The sequence below is a fragment of the Gorilla gorilla genome, chromosome 20 (genome assembly GCF_029281585.2).
Source record: "Gorilla gorilla gorilla isolate KB3781 chromosome 20, NHGRI_mGorGor1-v2.1_pri, whole genome shotgun sequence".
In the NCBI taxonomy this organism is placed as follows: domain Eukaryota; kingdom Metazoa; phylum Chordata; class Mammalia; order Primates; family Hominidae; genus Gorilla; species Gorilla gorilla.
In genome coordinates, this window is record NC_073244.2 from 52,872,788 (window position 1) to 52,890,014 (window position 17,227).

General features: G+C 52.5%; 1 protein-coding gene across 1 annotated transcript; it reads left to right on the plus strand.

Annotated features, from left to right (window-relative positions):
* The first annotated feature begins 34 nt into the window (after positions 1–34).
* LOC101152766 (cytochrome P450 2S1) lies at positions 35–14,344 on the plus strand. Its single transcript, XM_004060781.5, has 9 exons — positions 35–328; positions 1,437–1,602; positions 4,670–4,819; positions 5,358–5,518; positions 5,605–5,784; positions 8,128–8,269; positions 10,346–10,533; positions 12,764–12,905; positions 13,082–14,344. Exons 1-9 carry the CDS (start codon positions 152–154, stop codon positions 13,288–13,290), a joined length of 1,515 nt encoding a protein of 504 aa, XP_004060829.3. The 5' UTR covers positions 35–151; the 3' UTR covers positions 13,291–14,344.
* Positions 14,345–17,227: the final 2,883 nt, after the last annotated feature.

The window sequence follows — 17,227 nt, forward strand, 5'->3', positions numbered from 1 at the left end:
CGGGAGATAAGCCTGCCCAGGAGGCAGGGGGCTGGGCTAGCTGCCCCGCCCCGCGCCTGACTTCGTTGGGGAGGGAGACGCCCGGCTCCCGCCCTTAACTAGCCCAGCCGCGCGGAGCGCCTGGGAGAGGAGAAGGAGCCGACCTGCCGAGATGGAGGCGACCGGCACCTGGGCGCTGCTGCTGGCGCTGGCGCTGCTCCTGCTGCTGACGCTGGCGCTGTCCGGGACCAGGGCCCGAGGCCACCTGCCCCCCGGGCCCACGCCGCTACCACTGCTGGGAAACCTCCTGCAGCTACGGCCCGGGGCGCTGTATTCAGGGCTCATGCGGGTAATGGGCTCTGGGGACGTCCTGGCTAGGGGCGGGGGGATTCCTGGGAGAGAACCCCGAGTGCCAGGGTGAGAGGCTTTTCGGGTATCCTAGGGAGGAGGCAGGGGCAGGGGTCCCAAGGCAAAGGGGCTGCTGCTGTCCTGGGGTTGGGGGCAGGAGCAGGTTGTCCAGGGCTGAGAAGGGGAGAGGTGCCCGGGAGAGAGGATCGTGGGGTGGGGGACCAGGGCTAGGAGGGGCAGAGACCTCTGCCTACAGAATCCTGGGAAGGTGATGGGCAGGGACCGAGGCTGAAAGAGACAGGAGTCCTCCAGCCGAGGAGAAGCTGATGCGGCTGGGCTTGTCCCAGAGGGAGAGGTAGCTGGAGCCATACAGGTGGGGCATGCTGAAGAGGGCACAAAGAAGAAAAGGGGGAGGCGTCCCTGCGGGGAGTTGGAGGCAGAGAAGAGGCTGGAGTGTTGCAGGCTCAGAGAGGGGGTCCCGCTGAAGGAATCTGCCAGCAGAGAATGCAGGATGGGAGGATGGGAGGATGTGGAGCTCAGTTGGGAGTTCCTGGGACGGGGGAGGAAGGAGAGCAAGAAAGAAGGCAGAGGCAGCCCCAGCCTTAGGGGATAGCAGGTGGGAGTGGGCAGAGGCCTGAACTTTCCCATTCAAAAGGATTCTGGGTGACTTCAAGGACGTAGAAAAAAGGGTGGGGTCTTGGGGGAGAGATGGGGCGGATACTCAGCAGTGTCTGCTCCAGAATTTCAGGGTTTTGTGGTGACTGAAAGGGGTGGCTGGATATTTGGGGGGCACGGAGGGCCCTAAGGAATTAAGGGAGACCCAAACTGCTTCTGGATTGCCCAGCGTCAGAGGTTAGGGTTCAGCAGGAAGCAAGGGAACGACAGGAAGTTGGGGGATGCCACTGAAGGATGTACTGGGGGAGGAGGCCCGGGAGCCTAGTGCAAAAAGAGAACTGAGCCTCAGCTATTTCTGCTGGGATGGGGGCAGGTTCCTGGTAGAGGGTGTAGAAGCTAGACCCGGTGGCTCCTCAAGTGACAGGGGCCATGATGGAGACACCTTGGATCGAAGAAGTCACAGCACCCTCCTCTTTCTTCCTCCCTACCCCCAGCTGAGTAAGAAGTACGGACCGGTGTTCACCATCTACCTGGGACCCTGGCGGCCTGTGGTGGTCCTGGTTGGGCAGGAGGCTGTGCGGGAGGCCCTGGGAGGTCAGGCTGAGGAGTTCAGCGGCCGGGGAACCGTAGCGATGCTGGAAGGGACTTTTGATGGCCATGGTAAGTCAAGGGCTGCTAGGCCCTCCGCTCACAGCCTGCCACCACTTACTGGTGTGTGACCTTTGCACATGGCTTAGTCCCTCTGTTGCCTTATCTGTCAAATGGAGTGATAACAGTGCCCATCAGCCGGGCGCAGTGGCTTGTGCCTGAAATCCCAACACTTTGGGAGGCGGAGGTGGGTGGATCACTTGAGGTCAGGAGTTCGAGACCAGCCTGGCCAACATGGTGAAACCCTGTCTCTACTAAAAATATAAAAATTAGCTGGGCATGGTGGTGCGTACCTGTAATCCCAGATACTTGGGAGGTTGAGGCAGGAGAATCGCTTGAACCCGGGAGGCAGATGTTGCAGTGAACCAAGACTGTGCCACTGCACTCCAGTCTGGGCAACAGAGTGAGCCTCCATCTCAAACAAACAAACAAAAAGCAGTGCCCATCATGTAGGATTGAGTGATTGAGTGAGGACTGAGCCTTGTGCAAAGTGAGCACTCACTAATCACCAGGTTGTAGTATCAGTGATAACCATCAATGATCCAGGTAAAGCCCTGAGGGTTCAGAAAGATGCCGGAGCGCTTTCAAGGTGCTGGGGATTGGTGGGCAAGCCCTCGAATAATAGAAACAGTTCTCTGTGTTACAACAGAAAGCAGGAGGCCCATGCTGGGTGCTGCCAGGAACTCAGTAGTAACTAAGACAGCACCGGTGCTGCTTCCCCAGCACACCTAGGCCAGTGGGGAAACAGACTCACCACACAGTCCCAGCCCAGAGTGGTCAGGGCCAAGATGGGGAAGCACAGGGAGAAAGGTCAGGGTGGGATGGGGAGGGGTCAGGGCAAGAGGGGTCAGGGCCAGGCTGAGGGAAGCCCTGGGACTGTAGGAATTTAGAGGAGGTACCTGACCCGGCTTGTTTGGTGAGGGAGATTCAGGAAGTCTTCCTGGAAGAGAAGCTGTCGGAGCTGAGACTCATAAGATGAGTGGGGAGGGTGTTCCAGGCAGAAAGACCAGCACCTACAAAAGCATGACTTTGAGAGAAGCATTCATCCATTCATCTGATGAATTTTCAGGCTGGGCACGGTGGCTCGTGCCTGTAATTCCAGCACTTTGGGAGGCTGAATGGGGAGGATGACTTGAGCCTAGGCATTTGTGACAAGCCTGGGCAACACGGTGAGACCTTGCCTCCACAAAACAAACAAACAAAAAATCATTATATCTGGTACCATGGGTACCAGGTACATAGAAATGACTCAGGCAGATATGGTGTCCTCTCCTACTGTGGGAGAGGCGGGCTTGTACTGCAGTAAGACAACAGAGGGAGGGAATATAATCCTAAAATGAGAGGTACAGATTTGAGAGCAAACACAGGGCACAAGCATATGTACGAGGGTAAGGAGGGAATCAGGGAAGGCTTCTCAGAGAGGGTGACATTTGAGCCGGGACATGAAGGATGAACGAGTTAGTTCACCAAGGATGGGATGGAAAGGGGTGAGAGTGATGGAGGCAGAGGGAACTGCAGGATCATAGGCCTAGACAGGGGATCCTGACGCCCTTGAGGAAGTGAGAGAAGACCAGCGCAGTCGTAGTGGGTTAAAAAACAAAGCTGAGAAGCCAGGGAAATCCCTGGTCATGCAAGGCCTGTGAGTCACGTCAGAGTGTTTGGGCTTTTGTTTTTCCTGGGAGCAGTCGATTTTAAGCAGGGAACAGCTGTATTCAGAGTTGGGAAGATCCTGTGGTTGCTGCCTGAAGGGCATGAAACTGGAGGCTAGGAGCCCAGGGTGATAGGGAGGATCCAGGGTGATGGGGAGGCTGGGAGGTCCAGGGTGATGGACCAGGGCTGGGGCCAGGGGATGGGGAGGAAGGAGTAATTGGGAGAGGCCTGGGGCTCTGGCCAAGGAACGGATGGTGGGCTGAAACAGGGAGAGGAGAGATGCTGAGGCCACTTTGGAACACAGTAGGGCAAGGACAGGAGACACCCAAGGGGAAGTGCCCAAGAGACCACGACAGGCTGGCATTGGAAAGGGAGGGTCTATCTGGAGCACGTGTCTTGGATAAGGGAGGAAAATGGTGCAGTTCCATCCTCCTCCCTCTCTGTTCAACCTCTAAACTACATGGGGCACAGGACCCAGTGGGACTCCATAAATGATGGGATGGGTGGATGGAAGGAAGGAAGGAGGAAAGAACTCTTCATTCATCCTGGTTATTTACAGAACAGGCCAGGTGCGGTGCTCACGCTTGCCATTCTAGCACTTTGGGAGGCTGAGGTGGGTGGATTACCTCAGGTCAGGAGTTCAAGACCAGCCTAGACAACATAGAGAAACCCCATCTCTACTGAAGATATAAAATTAGCCGGGCGTAGTGGCATATGCCTGTAATCCCAGCTAGTCGGGAAGCTGAGGCAGGAGAATCACTTGAACCCGAGAGGTAGAGGTTGCGGTGAGCTGAGATCGTGCCATTGCACTCCAGCCTGGGTGACAAAGCAAGACCTTGTCTCAATAATAATAATAATAATTACAAAACAGAAGGAGCCTGGGTCATCCCAGCTACCTACTTTTCAGGAGAATGTACTCCCTTACCCAAGGGCAAAGGATGGGAGAACCAGTTTGATTATGCATTTATTGAGCACCTACTGAGTCCTCATCCCTGGGCTAGGCTGGAATGGACTCAGATGGAGCCTGAAGAGTCCCCCTCAGGGAACCTCACTAGAAAGAAGGAAGAATCGGCTGGGCGCGGTGGCTCACGCCTGTAATCCCAACACTTTGGGAGGCTGAGGTGGATGGATCACGAGGTCAGGAGATCGAGACCATCCTGGCTAACACAGTGAAACCCCATCTCTACTAAAAATACAAAAAATGAGCCGGGCATGGTGGCGGGCGCCTGTAATCCCAACTACTCAGGAGGCTGAGGCAGGAGAATTGCTTGAACCCGGGAGGCGGAGGTTGCAGTGAGACGAGATCACGCCACTGCACTCCAGCCTGGGCAACAGAGCGAGACTCCGTCTCAGAAAAAAAAGGAAAGAAAGGAAGAAGGGGGAATGGGGAGAGGGGCCGGTCCCTCTTTGAGTCTAGCCTTCTGCGCAGGGGTTTTCTTCTCCAACGGGGAGCGGTGGAGGCAGCTGAGGAAGTTTACCATGCTTGCTCTGCGGGACCTGGGCATGGGGAAGCGAGAAGGCGAGGAGCTGATCCAGGCGGAGGCCCGGTGTCTGGTGGAGGCATTCCAGGGGACAGAAGGTCAGCATGGCGGGGTCACCCCAGGGTCTCCAGCCGAGTGAAAGGGAAAACTCTCCTACTGTGGCTGGGGGTGGCCCCAACCCAGGTCCTGGAATGGGCAGGAGGGGAAGCCTTGAACTCTAAGGCTGGCCTGGGGGTTCTGTTCACCGCCACCTTCTGTCTCTGTCCCACTGTCTCTCCGAGGCTGTCATGACATCTCTCTGTGTGTCTCTGGTGCTATCATTCCCATTCTTCCTGGGTCTCCATCTCTCTCTCTGTCTTTTTTCTTTCTCTCTCCTTTCCTCTATTTTTTGTGCCCTCAGTCTATCTCTGTTTCTGTCTCCCTGTCTGTGTGATGGTCACTCTGTTTCTTTCTCCCTGTCTGTTTCTCTGTCCCTATCTGTCTGTATCCTTCTTTGCCTGTTTAGCTCTCTCCCTGTGCTGTCCATCCATCTGTCTTTCCCTGCCTCCCTGTCTCTCTCTGGTTGGGTTCAGCCCCAACCTGCTCCCCTCTGCCTGGCTCCATCACAGCCTACCTCCCTGCCCCCATTCCCCCCAGGACGCCCATTCGATCCCTCCCTGCTGCTGGCCCAGGCCACCTCCAACGTAGTCTGCTCCCTCCTCTTTGGCCTCCGCTTCTCCTATGAGGATAAGGAGTTCCAGGCCGTGGTCCGGGCAGCTGGTGGTACCCTGCTGGGAGTCAGCTCCCAGGGGGGTCAGGTGAGTGGGTGGGACCCCTCTCCAACTACCTTCCCTGAAGGTTCCTGCCAAGGTCCCATGAGAACTAGCTGCCCTTCTCCCCACAGACCTACGAGATGTTCTCCTGGTTCCTGCGGCCCCTGCCAGGCCCCCACAAGCAGCTCCTCCACCACGTCAGCACCTTGGCTGCCTTCACAGTCCGGCAGGTGCAGCAGCACCAGGGGAACCTGGATGCTTCGGGCCCCGCACGTGACCTTGTCGATGCCTTCCTGCTGAAGATGGCACAGGTGTGGGAAGGGTGCAGGGACCCCCTCTCTGAATGGGCGTGGTGACCTGGCAGGTCCCCAGCCAGGTGTCCCTGGGGACCTCAATTGGGTTCCTCTCTCTCTCTCTGCATGTCTCTGTGAGTATGAGTGTCTCTGTGCATGTGTGTGCATCCCTTCTCTGCACATCTGTCTGTCCCTTTCAGGGCGTTGCTCTCACTGCCTCTCCTGCCCCCGACCTGGGCATTTGTGCTGGGCTCTCTGTATCTCCAGCATCTCTCCTCTTTCTGCCTCCCACCTCGGCCCTTGTGTTCAGGCCCCATGCCCAGGGTCCTACACCAGCAATCCCCAGGACCACTTCATCCCATCCCCTGCAGCCTCCCCAGACTTTTATGTAAATTCACAATTTTATGTGAATTATGGTCATTTATTAGGAAGCCTTGCAATATCAAGTTATGTTAATAAAGTCCACTTTATTAATTATATGAGAACAATATTTCTTTTCCTTTTTTTTTTTTCTTTTCTTTTTAAAGAGACAGGATCTCTTTCTGTTGCCCAGGCTAGAGTACAGTTGCAAAATCATAGCTCACTGCAACCTTGAACTCCTGGGCTCAAGCAATCCTCCTGCCTCAGGTTCCTGAGTAGCTGGGACAACAGGTGTGCACCACCACACCTGGCTAATTTTTTTTTTTTTTTTCTTTGTAGAGATGGACTCTCACTATGTTACCCAGGCTGGTCTTGAATTCCTGGGCTCACGTAATCCTCCTGCTGCCTTGAACTCCCAAAGTGCTGGGACTATAGGCATAAGACACCATGCCCGGTCGAGCACAGTGGCTCATGCCTGTAATCTCAGGACTTTGGGAGGCCGAGACAGGTGGATCACCTGAGGTCGGGAGTTCGAGACCAGCCTGACCAACATGGAGAAACCCCATCTCTACTAAAAAAAATACAAAATTAGCCGGGCATGGTGGCACATGCCTGTAATCCCAGCTACTAGGGAGGCTGAGGCAGGAGAATCGCTTGAACCCGGGAGGCTTAGGTTGCGGTGAGCTGAGATTGCACCATTGCACTCCAGCCCGGGCAACAAGAGCAAAACTCCATCTCAAAAAAAAAAAAAAAAAGAAAAAAAGAAAAAGACACCATGCCCTATAAGTAAACTAGAATTAAGGTGACTCCTAAGGAAATAAATAGTTTTTAACTGTACGAACTTTGGAAGAATGGGGCCAATTCTTTAATTAAATGCAGCCTCCCTGTTTGTGGAGAAAGAAAAATTTTTCTTAACCCTATTGCCCCATTTCTTTTCTCTTTTATTGAATATTTTTTAGTTTTAACTGTAGTAAAATACACATAACTTTTACCATCTTAACCGTTTTTAGGCATACAGTACAGTAGTGTTCAGTACATTCACACTGTTATGCAATCAGTCTCCAGAACTCTTCATGTTGCAAAGCTGAAACTCTATACCCATTAAACAACTGCCTGTTCCTCCCTCCTCCAACCCCTGGCAATCACCTTTTTTTTTTTTGAGGCGAAGTCTCGCTCTGTCACCCAGGCTAGAGTGCAGTGGCTCGATCTCGGCTCACTGCAAGCTCCGCCTCCCGGGTTCATGCCATTCTCCTGCCTCAGTCTCCCGAGCAGCTGGGACTACAGGTGCCCGTCACCACGCCTGGCTAATTTTTTGTCTTTTTAGTAGAGATGGGGTTTCATTGTGTTAGCCAGGCTGATCTCAAACTCCTGGCCTCAAGTGATCCACCTGCCTCGGCCTCCCAAAGTGCTGGGACTACAGGCGTGAGCCACTGTGCCTGGCCAGGAAGTAGACTCTTGATATTAGTTCTCTCTGGTTGAAATGTTTTTAAAAATGAAAGAGAATGACTAATAACAAAAACACAGAAAGTTATAAGGATTGAGGAAGATGTGGAGACTTTGAAACCCATGTATACCATTGGTGGGAATGTGAAATGACGCAGCCCTGTGGAAAATGGTACAGCAGTTACCTGAGGTCAGGAGTTTGAAACCAGCCTGGCCAACATGCAGAAACCCCGTCTCCATTAAATGTACAAAAATTAGCCAGGCATGGTGGTGCACACCTGTAATCCCAGCTACTCAGGAGGCTGAGGCAGGAGGATTGCTTGAACCCAGGAGGCGGAGGTTGCAGTGAGCTGAGATCGTGCCACTGCACTCAGCCTGGGCAACAAAGCAATACTCTGTCTCAAAAAAAAAAAAAGTCTACTTCCCAACCTTCCCAAAAATTTATCTAAACCCCGTGACAAAACTTTAACTTGTGTTTCCGACCCCAGGCTTGGCTGTTCTGGACATTTACTTCCCGAAGGCTGTGTTCTCTCAGCCCCTCTGCCTGGTTTCTTTCAGGAGGAACAAAACCCAGGCACAGAATTCACCAACAAGAACATGCTGATGACAGTCATTTATTTGCTGTTCGCTGGGACAATGACGGTCAGCGCCACGGTCGGCTATACCCTCCTGCTCCTGATGAAATACCCTCACGTCCAAAGTAAGAGCCTTTTCCACTTGCCAGGCCTTGGGAACAGAAGTCAGGGTTCTAGTCTGAGCAAGGTGGCTCACGCCTATAATCCCAGCACTTTGGGAGGCTGAGGCGGGCTGATCACTTGAGAATAGGAGTTTAAGACCAGCCTGGCTGACACAGTGAAACCCCGTCTCTACAGAAAATACAAAAATTAGCGGGTGTGGTGGCATGCACCTGTAATCCCAGCACTCAGGTGGCTGAGGAGTGAGAATTGTTTGAGCCCAGGAGGTAGAAGTTGCAGTGAGCTGACATCACACCACTGCACTCCAGCCTGGGTGACAGAGCGAGACACTGTTTCAAAAAAAAAAGTGAGAGTTCTAGAGGGAAGAGTGGGTGGGCCGAGCAGACAGGCTGAGTTAGATCTTTGCGGCATCGATGGGCATGGCGTTTGAGATGTCGAGGAGCCAGAAGAGGTTCAGGAGTTGCTGATTGCAGTATGAGGCACAGTGAAAGACAAGGCAGGTGTCTGTGGGCCTCATTGCCTTAGTGATACATTAGGTGCCTTATCCTGAGCCATGGGGAGCAATGCAATGACTTTGAGCAGGGGAGGGAAAGGTCAAATTGGTTTTTTATTTTTATTTTTTTTATTTTTTGTGGGGGATAGACTCTCACTCTGTCGCCCAGGCTGGAGTGCAGTAGTGCGATCTCGGCCCACTGCAACCTCCGGCCTCCTGGGTTCAAGCAATTCTCCTGCCTCAGCCTCCCGAGTAGCTAGGATTACAAGCATGCACCACCACGCCCAGCTAACTTTTGTATGTTTAGTAGAGACAGGGTTTCCCCATGTTGGCCAGGCTGGTCCCGAACTCCTGACCTCAAGTGATCTGCCCACCTCGGCCTCACAAAGTGCTGGGATTACAGGCATGAGCCAAGGCACCCAGCCCAACTCTAGCATTTTCGGGTCAGGCAGCTGCTGTGGGCCATGGGGATGGGCTGACCTGGAATATGGGAGTGGAGGTCATGGTAGTGTTGCAGGAGTGGAACTAGCTGTGACTTCCAGCAGTGACTTGGGTTCTCTGAGTCTGTTTCCTCACCTAGGAAATGGGGATAGATAACGATATGTACCTCACAAGGGTGCTGTGGGAATTAAGAAAGTATGGATGAGCCAGGCATGGTGGCTTATGCCTGTAATCCCAGCACTTTGGGAGGCTGAGGTGGGAGGATCACTTGAGGCTAGGAGTTCAAGATCAGCCTGGGCAGCATAATGAGGCCCTGTCTCTACCGAAAATAGAAAAATTAGCTGGGCGTGGTGGTGCGTGCCTGTGGTCATAGCTACTCAGGAGACTGAGGTGGAAGGATCACTTGAGCCCAGGAGGTGAGATGAAGGCTATTACAGTGAGCCGTCATTGTACTACTGCACCAGCCTGGGCAACAGAGTAAGACCCTGTCAAAAAAAAAAAAAAAAGAGAGAGAGAGAAGGCCGGGTACGGTGGCTCACATCTGTAATCCCAGCACTTTGGGAGGCCAAGGCAGGTGGATCACCTGAGGTCAGGAGTTCGAGACCAGCCTCGCTAACATGGTGAAACCCTGTCTCTATTGAAAATACAAAAATGAGCTGGGCATGATGGCAGGCGTCTGTAGTCCCAGCTACTGGGGAGGCTGAGGTGGGAGAATCTCCTGAACCCGGGAGGCAGAGTTGCAGTGAGCCAGGATCGCGCCACTGCACTCCAGCCTGGGTGGCAGAGCGTGTAATCCCAGCTACTCAGGAGGCTGAGGCAGGAGAATCGCTTGAATCCGGGAGGCAGAGGTTGTGGTGAGCTGAGATCGCACCATTGCACTCCAGCCTGGGCAACAAGAGCAAAACTCCATTGCAAAAAATAATAATAATAAAATGAAATAAAATAAAATAAAATAAGAGAGAGAGAAGATAGATGGAACACCCAACACACAAGATGTGTGGTCTTTGGGCTCAGTGAGGGCTGGGGGACCACTCCTCCCCACCTGTCAGCCTCACCCCAAACTATAGCTATGCAAGCAGATGGGCTTCTGAGAGGAGGATCCCTGGGCCCTACCCCTGTCTGACTCCTGCCCTCCTCTTGCTTGCAGAGCGGGTACATGAGGAGCTGAATCGGGAGCTGGGGGCTGGCCAGGCACCAAGCCTAGGGGACCGAACCCGCCTCCCTTACACCGACGCGGTTCTGCATGAGGCGCAGCGGCTGCTGGCGCTGGTGCCCATGGGAATACCCCGCACCCTCATGTGGACCACCCGCTTCCGAGGGTACACCCTGCCCCAGGTGGGTATGCGTATGGCTGCCACCCATGGTTCTCTGCCTCGGGGCCTGAGCCCGGGTGGTTTGCTGTCAGTGTCTCCCTGACTTTTTCTTGATCTTAGTGTCTCTCTCTCTCTCTCTCTGTCTTTATCTCTCTCTGTCTTTATCTCTCTCTGTCTTTATCTCTGTCTCTGTCTTCCTCCTCCACTCCTACCCCCCTGCATCTTTCTCCTCCTTCTTTCTCTGACACCCCCTCCCTTTCTGCATATTTTTTTTTTCTTTTTTTGAGACAGAGTCTCGCACTGTTGCCCGGGCTGGAGTGCAATGGCGTGATCTCAGCTCACTGCAACCTCCGCCTCCTAGGTTCAAGTGATTCTCCTTCCTCAGCCTCCCGAGTAGCTGGGATTACAGGTGCCCACCACCACGCCCAGCTAATTTTTTGTATTTTTAGTAGAGACGGGGTTTCATTATGTTGGTCAGGCTGGTCTTGAACTCCTGACCTCGTGATCTGCCCGCTTCGGCCTCCCAAAGTGCTGGGATTACAGGCGTGAGCCACCGCACCCAGCCATGCTTTCTGCATCTTTTAACTCTTTCTGTTTCTTTTTGGTTTGTTTTTTCTTCCCCTTTGACTCTATCTCTGGGCCCCATCTGCCCCACAGATCTCCTAATTCTACCTCCTTCCAAGGTGGTTGGGACAATCGAATGAGGTAACATACAGAGAAGCAGTTTGAAAACTGAGGAGCAAGTCCAGGACTAAGGGAAGCCCTCTTGACCCTTAGCCCCTGCTGCAGACACATTCTCTCCTCTGTCTCTCTCTCTCTCTCAATCTCAGTGCCCTTCACTGGAGAGCAGCTCCGATGCAGAACCAAAAGGGGGCGATGTTTCCCCAGAAACCCCAGCGGTTTAGTGCAAGCAGCTCCCTCCTCCACCTTCACTGCAGAATCAAACCTATGGCAGTTAGGATCCAGTGCTGCTATGCTGCTATTTTCTTTTTCTTCTTCTTTTTTTTTTTTTTCGAGATGGAGTCTCGCTCTGTTGCCCAGGCTGGAGTGCAGTGGCGTGATCTCGGCTCACTGCAACCTCCGCCTCCCAGGTTCAAGCAATTCTCTTGCCTCAGCCTCCTGGGTAGCTGGGATTACAGGTGTATGCCACCACACCCGGCTAATTTTTGTCTTTTTAGTAGAGATGGGTTTTCACCATGTTGGTCAGGCTGGTCTCAAACTCCTGACCTCATGAACTGCCTGCCTCGGCCTCCTAAAGTGCTGGGATTACAGGCGTGAGCCACTGCACCTGGCCTACCCCCTCCTGTTTTGTAGATGGGGCCTTGGGCAAATCACTTCCCCCTCTGAACCTCGATATATCCCTCCTCTACATTAGAAACAATAATAGTATCAACTTGAAGCTGTAAGATAATGCTTGTAAAACAAACACCAACTCAACTCTTGGGAACCGGTCCTATGTACCAGGCAGCAACGATTTAATGATGATAATGACAGGTATCCAGGCTTGAGGACCTGCTCTGCACCAGGGGTTATTCTGAGTGCTTTGCATATCTATTATCTCATTTAATCCTTAAAGCAACCCTATACCATTATCATGCCCATCTTACAGATAAGGAAACTGAGAGCTTGAAAAGTTTTTAGAAGATTTGCCAAGGTCCCCCAGCCTGCAAATAGTAGATTCAAGATTTGAACTCAGAGCCTATGCCTTAACTACTATTCTTTGCCTTTCTTTCTTTCTTTCTCTCTCTTTCTTTCTTTTCTCTTTCTTTCTCTCTTTCTCTTTCTTCCTTTCTTCCTTCCTCCCTTCCTGTCTTCCTCTCTTTCTCTCTTTCTTTCTTGACAGGGTCTCTCTTTGTCTCCCAGGCTGGGGCAGTGGTACAAGCATAGCTCACAGCAGCCTTGAACTCCTAGGCTCAAGTGATCCTCCCACGTCAGCCTCCTGAGCAGCTGGGACAACGGGCTCATGCCACCATGCCTGGCTAATTTTTTAATTTTTCGTAGAGACAAGGTCTTGTTATATTGCCCAGGCTGGTCTCAAACTCCTGGGCTCAAATGCTTCTCTCACCTCAGCCTCCCACGTGACTGGGATTATAGGCATGAGCCACTGCACGCCACTCAACACTCCACAAATGTTGATGCCGTTATGTTTTGTGAACTAGTGTCCCTGGCACCCCAGACTTGTACTCCACACTCGAGGACCAAATAGACTGGGGTGGGAAGGGGTTTATAGTTTCATTATTATTTCCCCTCAGGGCACGGAGGTCTTCCCCCTCCTTGGCTCCATCCTGCATGACCCCAACATCTTCAAGCACCCAGAAGAGTTCAACCCAGACCGTTTCCTGGATGCAGATGGACGGTTCAGGAAGCATGAGGCGTTCCTGCCCTTCTCCTTAGGTATCTGCTGCAGCCCTGGGTATCACAAGCAGGTGCTGGCAAACTCCAGGCATCTGTGCCAGCTGGGGGCACCCTTCTGCACCCTGGGCTTACTGTTGGCTCTTCCACCTGCTGTTCTCCCCGTGGGCCTGGGTGTGAGGAGTACTGACTCAGCCCTCTATCTCTCTCCTCACCAGGGAAGCGTGTCTGCCTTGGAGAGGGCCTGGCAAAAGCGGAGCTCTTCCTCTTCTTCACCACCATCCTACAAGCCTTCTCCCTGGAGAGCCCGTGCCGACCGGACACCCTGAGCCTCAAGCCCACCGTCAGTGGCCTTTTCAACATCCCCCCAGCCTTCCAGCTGCAAGTCCGTCCCACTGACCTTCACTCCACCACGCAGACCAGATGAAGGAAGGCGACTTGGAAGTGGTGGGTGCCCGGGACGGTGCCTCCAGCCTCAACAGTGGGCATGGACAGGGTTAATGTCTCCAGAGTGTACACTGAAGGCAGCCACATTTACACGCCTGCAGTTGTTTTCCGGAGTCTGTCCCACGGCCCACACACTCACTTGACTCATGCTGCTGTTAAGACGCACAACCACACACCCATACACAACTACAAGGGCCACAAAGCAACTGCTGCGTTAGCTTTCCACAGACATAAATATAGTCCATCTGCAATCACAAGCACATAGCCAGGTAACCCACCGACTCCCCTGGATCTGCAACCCACACGTGGGAGTCTGGCTGTCACCTTCACAAGCCACAGAAACAGCCACACATGTTCACAGCTCACACGCCCTCTCCATTCATCAAACTTCTCAGTGTCCCTGTCGCTGGTGCCTGGCACAGGGAACAGCATGCCCCCTCCGGGGTCATGCCACCGAGAGACTGTCGCTGTCTATGGCCCCAACTCGTGCTCCCTCTCATGGCTACACCACTCTCCCAGCCTGTGACCACCGATGTCCACACACCCCCAACCACTTGTCCACACAGCTACCCACGTACGACATCGTCCTGGCTCCCCAGAGTATCTTCCCACTGAGACACGCCGCTCCCACGGAGGCACAGTCCCCAGCCACCTCTGCAGCTGCAGCCCTCAGTCACCCCTTTTTAAGCACCCTGATTCTACCAAATGCAAACACATCTGGGTCTGCGATTATGCACAGAGACTTTGGACATACGAGGAACCTCAGCCCGGAGGAACACCTGCCCAACCCCAACACGTGCTTATGTAACCACGTGGAAAGCGGCCCCTGCTGCCCCTCCACACACACATACACACTCACTGATCTACAGCCCCTGTTCGGCATCAGAGTCCCCACTAGACCCAGTGGAAGGGGTTAGAGACCAAGTGGGGGCCAGTTTCCAATTCACCCTGTCAGGGAGTGAGCCGGATCTGACGTTCCTTGTGACTTAAGGGTCCGGCTTGGGAATTAAAGTTTGTTTCTGGCCTTTAGCCTACTGCGTGTGTGACCCGTGTCAGTCACTGTGAGTAAGGGGTGGGGACAGGGGAGTCCACCCCTCCCCTGAGGCTGGGCGGGAGCTGAAAAACATGGCCACCGCCCACCCTGGCTGTTGACATCAGGACCAGATGTGGAGCTGGGAGGAGGGGCAGGGCTGGTGACGCCCTGGGCCTCATTTCCAAAAAGGGCCAAGGTGCCCAGCGGTGGGAAGTGGGCAAGGAGGGGGTAACCCAAGCTGGACTGTGGACCTTGGGGGCTTCCTCAGCCAGGGAAAGCCTGAAGCCAACTAGATCCAGACCCTAGAGTCTCTTCAAACTTGAAAGCATAAGAACTCTTCAAACTTGAGTACAGGAACTAGCTTGCAACACAGACTCTAAGCCCACTCCCACTTCTTCCACCCTTTTTCTCTTGCCTCCCCTTCACAAGGAAACCAGAGGCATTTGTAAATTTCTTTTTTTTTTTTTTTTTTTGAGACGGAGTCTCACTCTGTCACCCAGGCTGGAGTGCAGTGGTGTGATCTTGGCTCACTGCAGCCTCCGCCTCCGGGTTCAAGCAATTCTCCTGCCTCAGCCTCCCAAGTAGCTGGGACTACAGGTGTGTGCCACCACGCCCAGCTAATTTTTGTATTTTTAGTAGAGATGGGGTTTCACCATGTTGGCCAGGCTGGTCTCGGACTCCTGACCTCAGATGATCTGCCAGTCTCGGCCTCCCAAAATGCTGGGATTACAGGCCTGAGTCGCTACTGGATAAATTTCTTATCTAGCAAAGAAGTTTGCAAACATACACAAAAGTAGAAAGATACAATGAGCCCCCAGGTGCCCATCACCCAGCCTCATTTCAATAGTCATCAACTTTCTGCAGCTTTTACTTCATCTATATCCTTTTCTGCCTCTTTTTTTTTTTTTTTTTTTTTTTTTTGAGATGGGGTTTTGCTTTGTTGCCCAAGCTGGGGTGCAGTAGCATGATCATAGTTCACTTTGGCCTCGGACTCCTAGGCTCAAGTGATCCTCCCGCCTCGGCCTCCAAGCAGCTGGGACTACGGATGCGTGCCACCACACCCGGCTAAATTTCTTATTTTTATTTTTTATAGAGAAAGTCTCACTATACAGCCCGTGCTGGTCTCAAATTCCAGGCCTCAAGAGTTTCCATCCCAGCCTCCCAAAGTGCTGGGATTATAGGCGTGAGTGACTGCACCCTGCCCTGATATTTTTATTGTATCTATTGCTTTTTATTTACTTATTTATCTTTTATTTTTGAGACAGAGTCTCACTCTGTTGCCCATGCTGGAGTGCAGTGGCACCATCTCGGCTCACTGTAACCTCCGCCTCTTAGGTTCAAGCAGTTCTCCTGCCTTGACCTCCCGAGTAGCTGGAATTACAGGCGCCTGCCACCAAGCCTGGCTAATTTTTGTATTTGTAGTAGAGATGGGGTTTCGCCATGTTGGCCAGGCTGCTCTCGAACTCCTGACCTCAGGTGATCTGCCCACCTTGGCCTCCCAAAGTGCTGAGATTATTGGTGTGAGCCACCGTGCCTGGCCACCTATTGCTTTTTAAAGATTATTATTATTATTATTTTTAATTTGAGATGGAGTTTCGCTCTTGTTGCCCAGGCTGGAGTGCAATGGCGTGATCTCAGCTCACCGCAACCTCCGCCTCCCAGGTTCAAGCGATTCTCCTGCCTCAGCATCCCTAGTAGCTGGGATTGATTACAGGCATGCACCACCATGTCCAGCTAATTTTGTATTTTTAGTAGAGACGAGGTTTCTCCAGGTTGGTCAGGCTGGTCTCAAACTCCCAACCTCAGGTGAACCGCCTGTCTCGGCCTCCCAAAGTGCTGGGATTACAGGTGTGAGCCACCGCGCCTGGCCTTAAAGATTATTTTAAGGCAAATTACAGAAAGTAATTTAATGCACATTTCTGAGAGTTAAAGATATTTTTGCCCTTGACATTTTATGAGGACAGTTTTCAAACATGCAGCAAAGTTGAGGGAATTGTACAAGGAACACCTTGTGCACTTCCTGGGTTCTCCCACTAGCACTTTGCTACACTGCTTTCTAACGTTTCTACACACCTGACCACCAGCTCAGGATTTATTTATTTATCTATTTATTTTGAGACAGAGTTTTGCTCTTGTTGCCCAGACTGGAGTGCAATGGCGCGATCTCGGCTCACCGCAACCTCCACCTCCTGGGTTCAAGTGATTCTTCTGCCTCAGCCTCCCAAATAGCCGGGATTACAGGCATGCGCCACCACGCCTGGCTAATTTTTGTGTTTTTAGTAGAGACGGGATTTCTCCATATTGGTCAGGCTGGCCTCAAACTCCCGACCTCAAGTGATCTGCCTGCCTCTGCCTCCCAAAGTGCTGGGACTACAGGTGTGAGCCACTGCGCCCGGCCAATTTTTATTTTTATTTTTTTTTCAGACGAACTCTCACTCTGTCACCCAACGTGGAGTGCAGTGGCATGATCTTGGCTCACTGCAGCCTCCACCTCCCGGGTTCAAGTGATTCTCTTGCCTCAGCCTCCTGAGTAACTGGGATTACCAGCGAGCGCCTGGTTAATTTTTGTTTTTTTAGTACGGATGGGGTTTCACCGTGTTGGCCAGGCGTGAGCCACCATGCCCAGACCAATTCAGGACTTTTTAGGCATTTCCGAGTAAATGCACGTATCAGTTCATCAAAAAACTTAAGCAATGCATATATCATTAGCGAAAGCTTCTTTTTTAAAAAAAAAAATCCAAGATGTTAACACTTTATTGGCTTAAGTTCTATAGAGATAGCACAAAACAGAGAATAATAGAGAACTGAAAGATGAGATTGGAATCAGATCCTAACTTTGCCACCTCCTAGCTGGTCACACCTTGACTGAGGTTCTACCATCTTA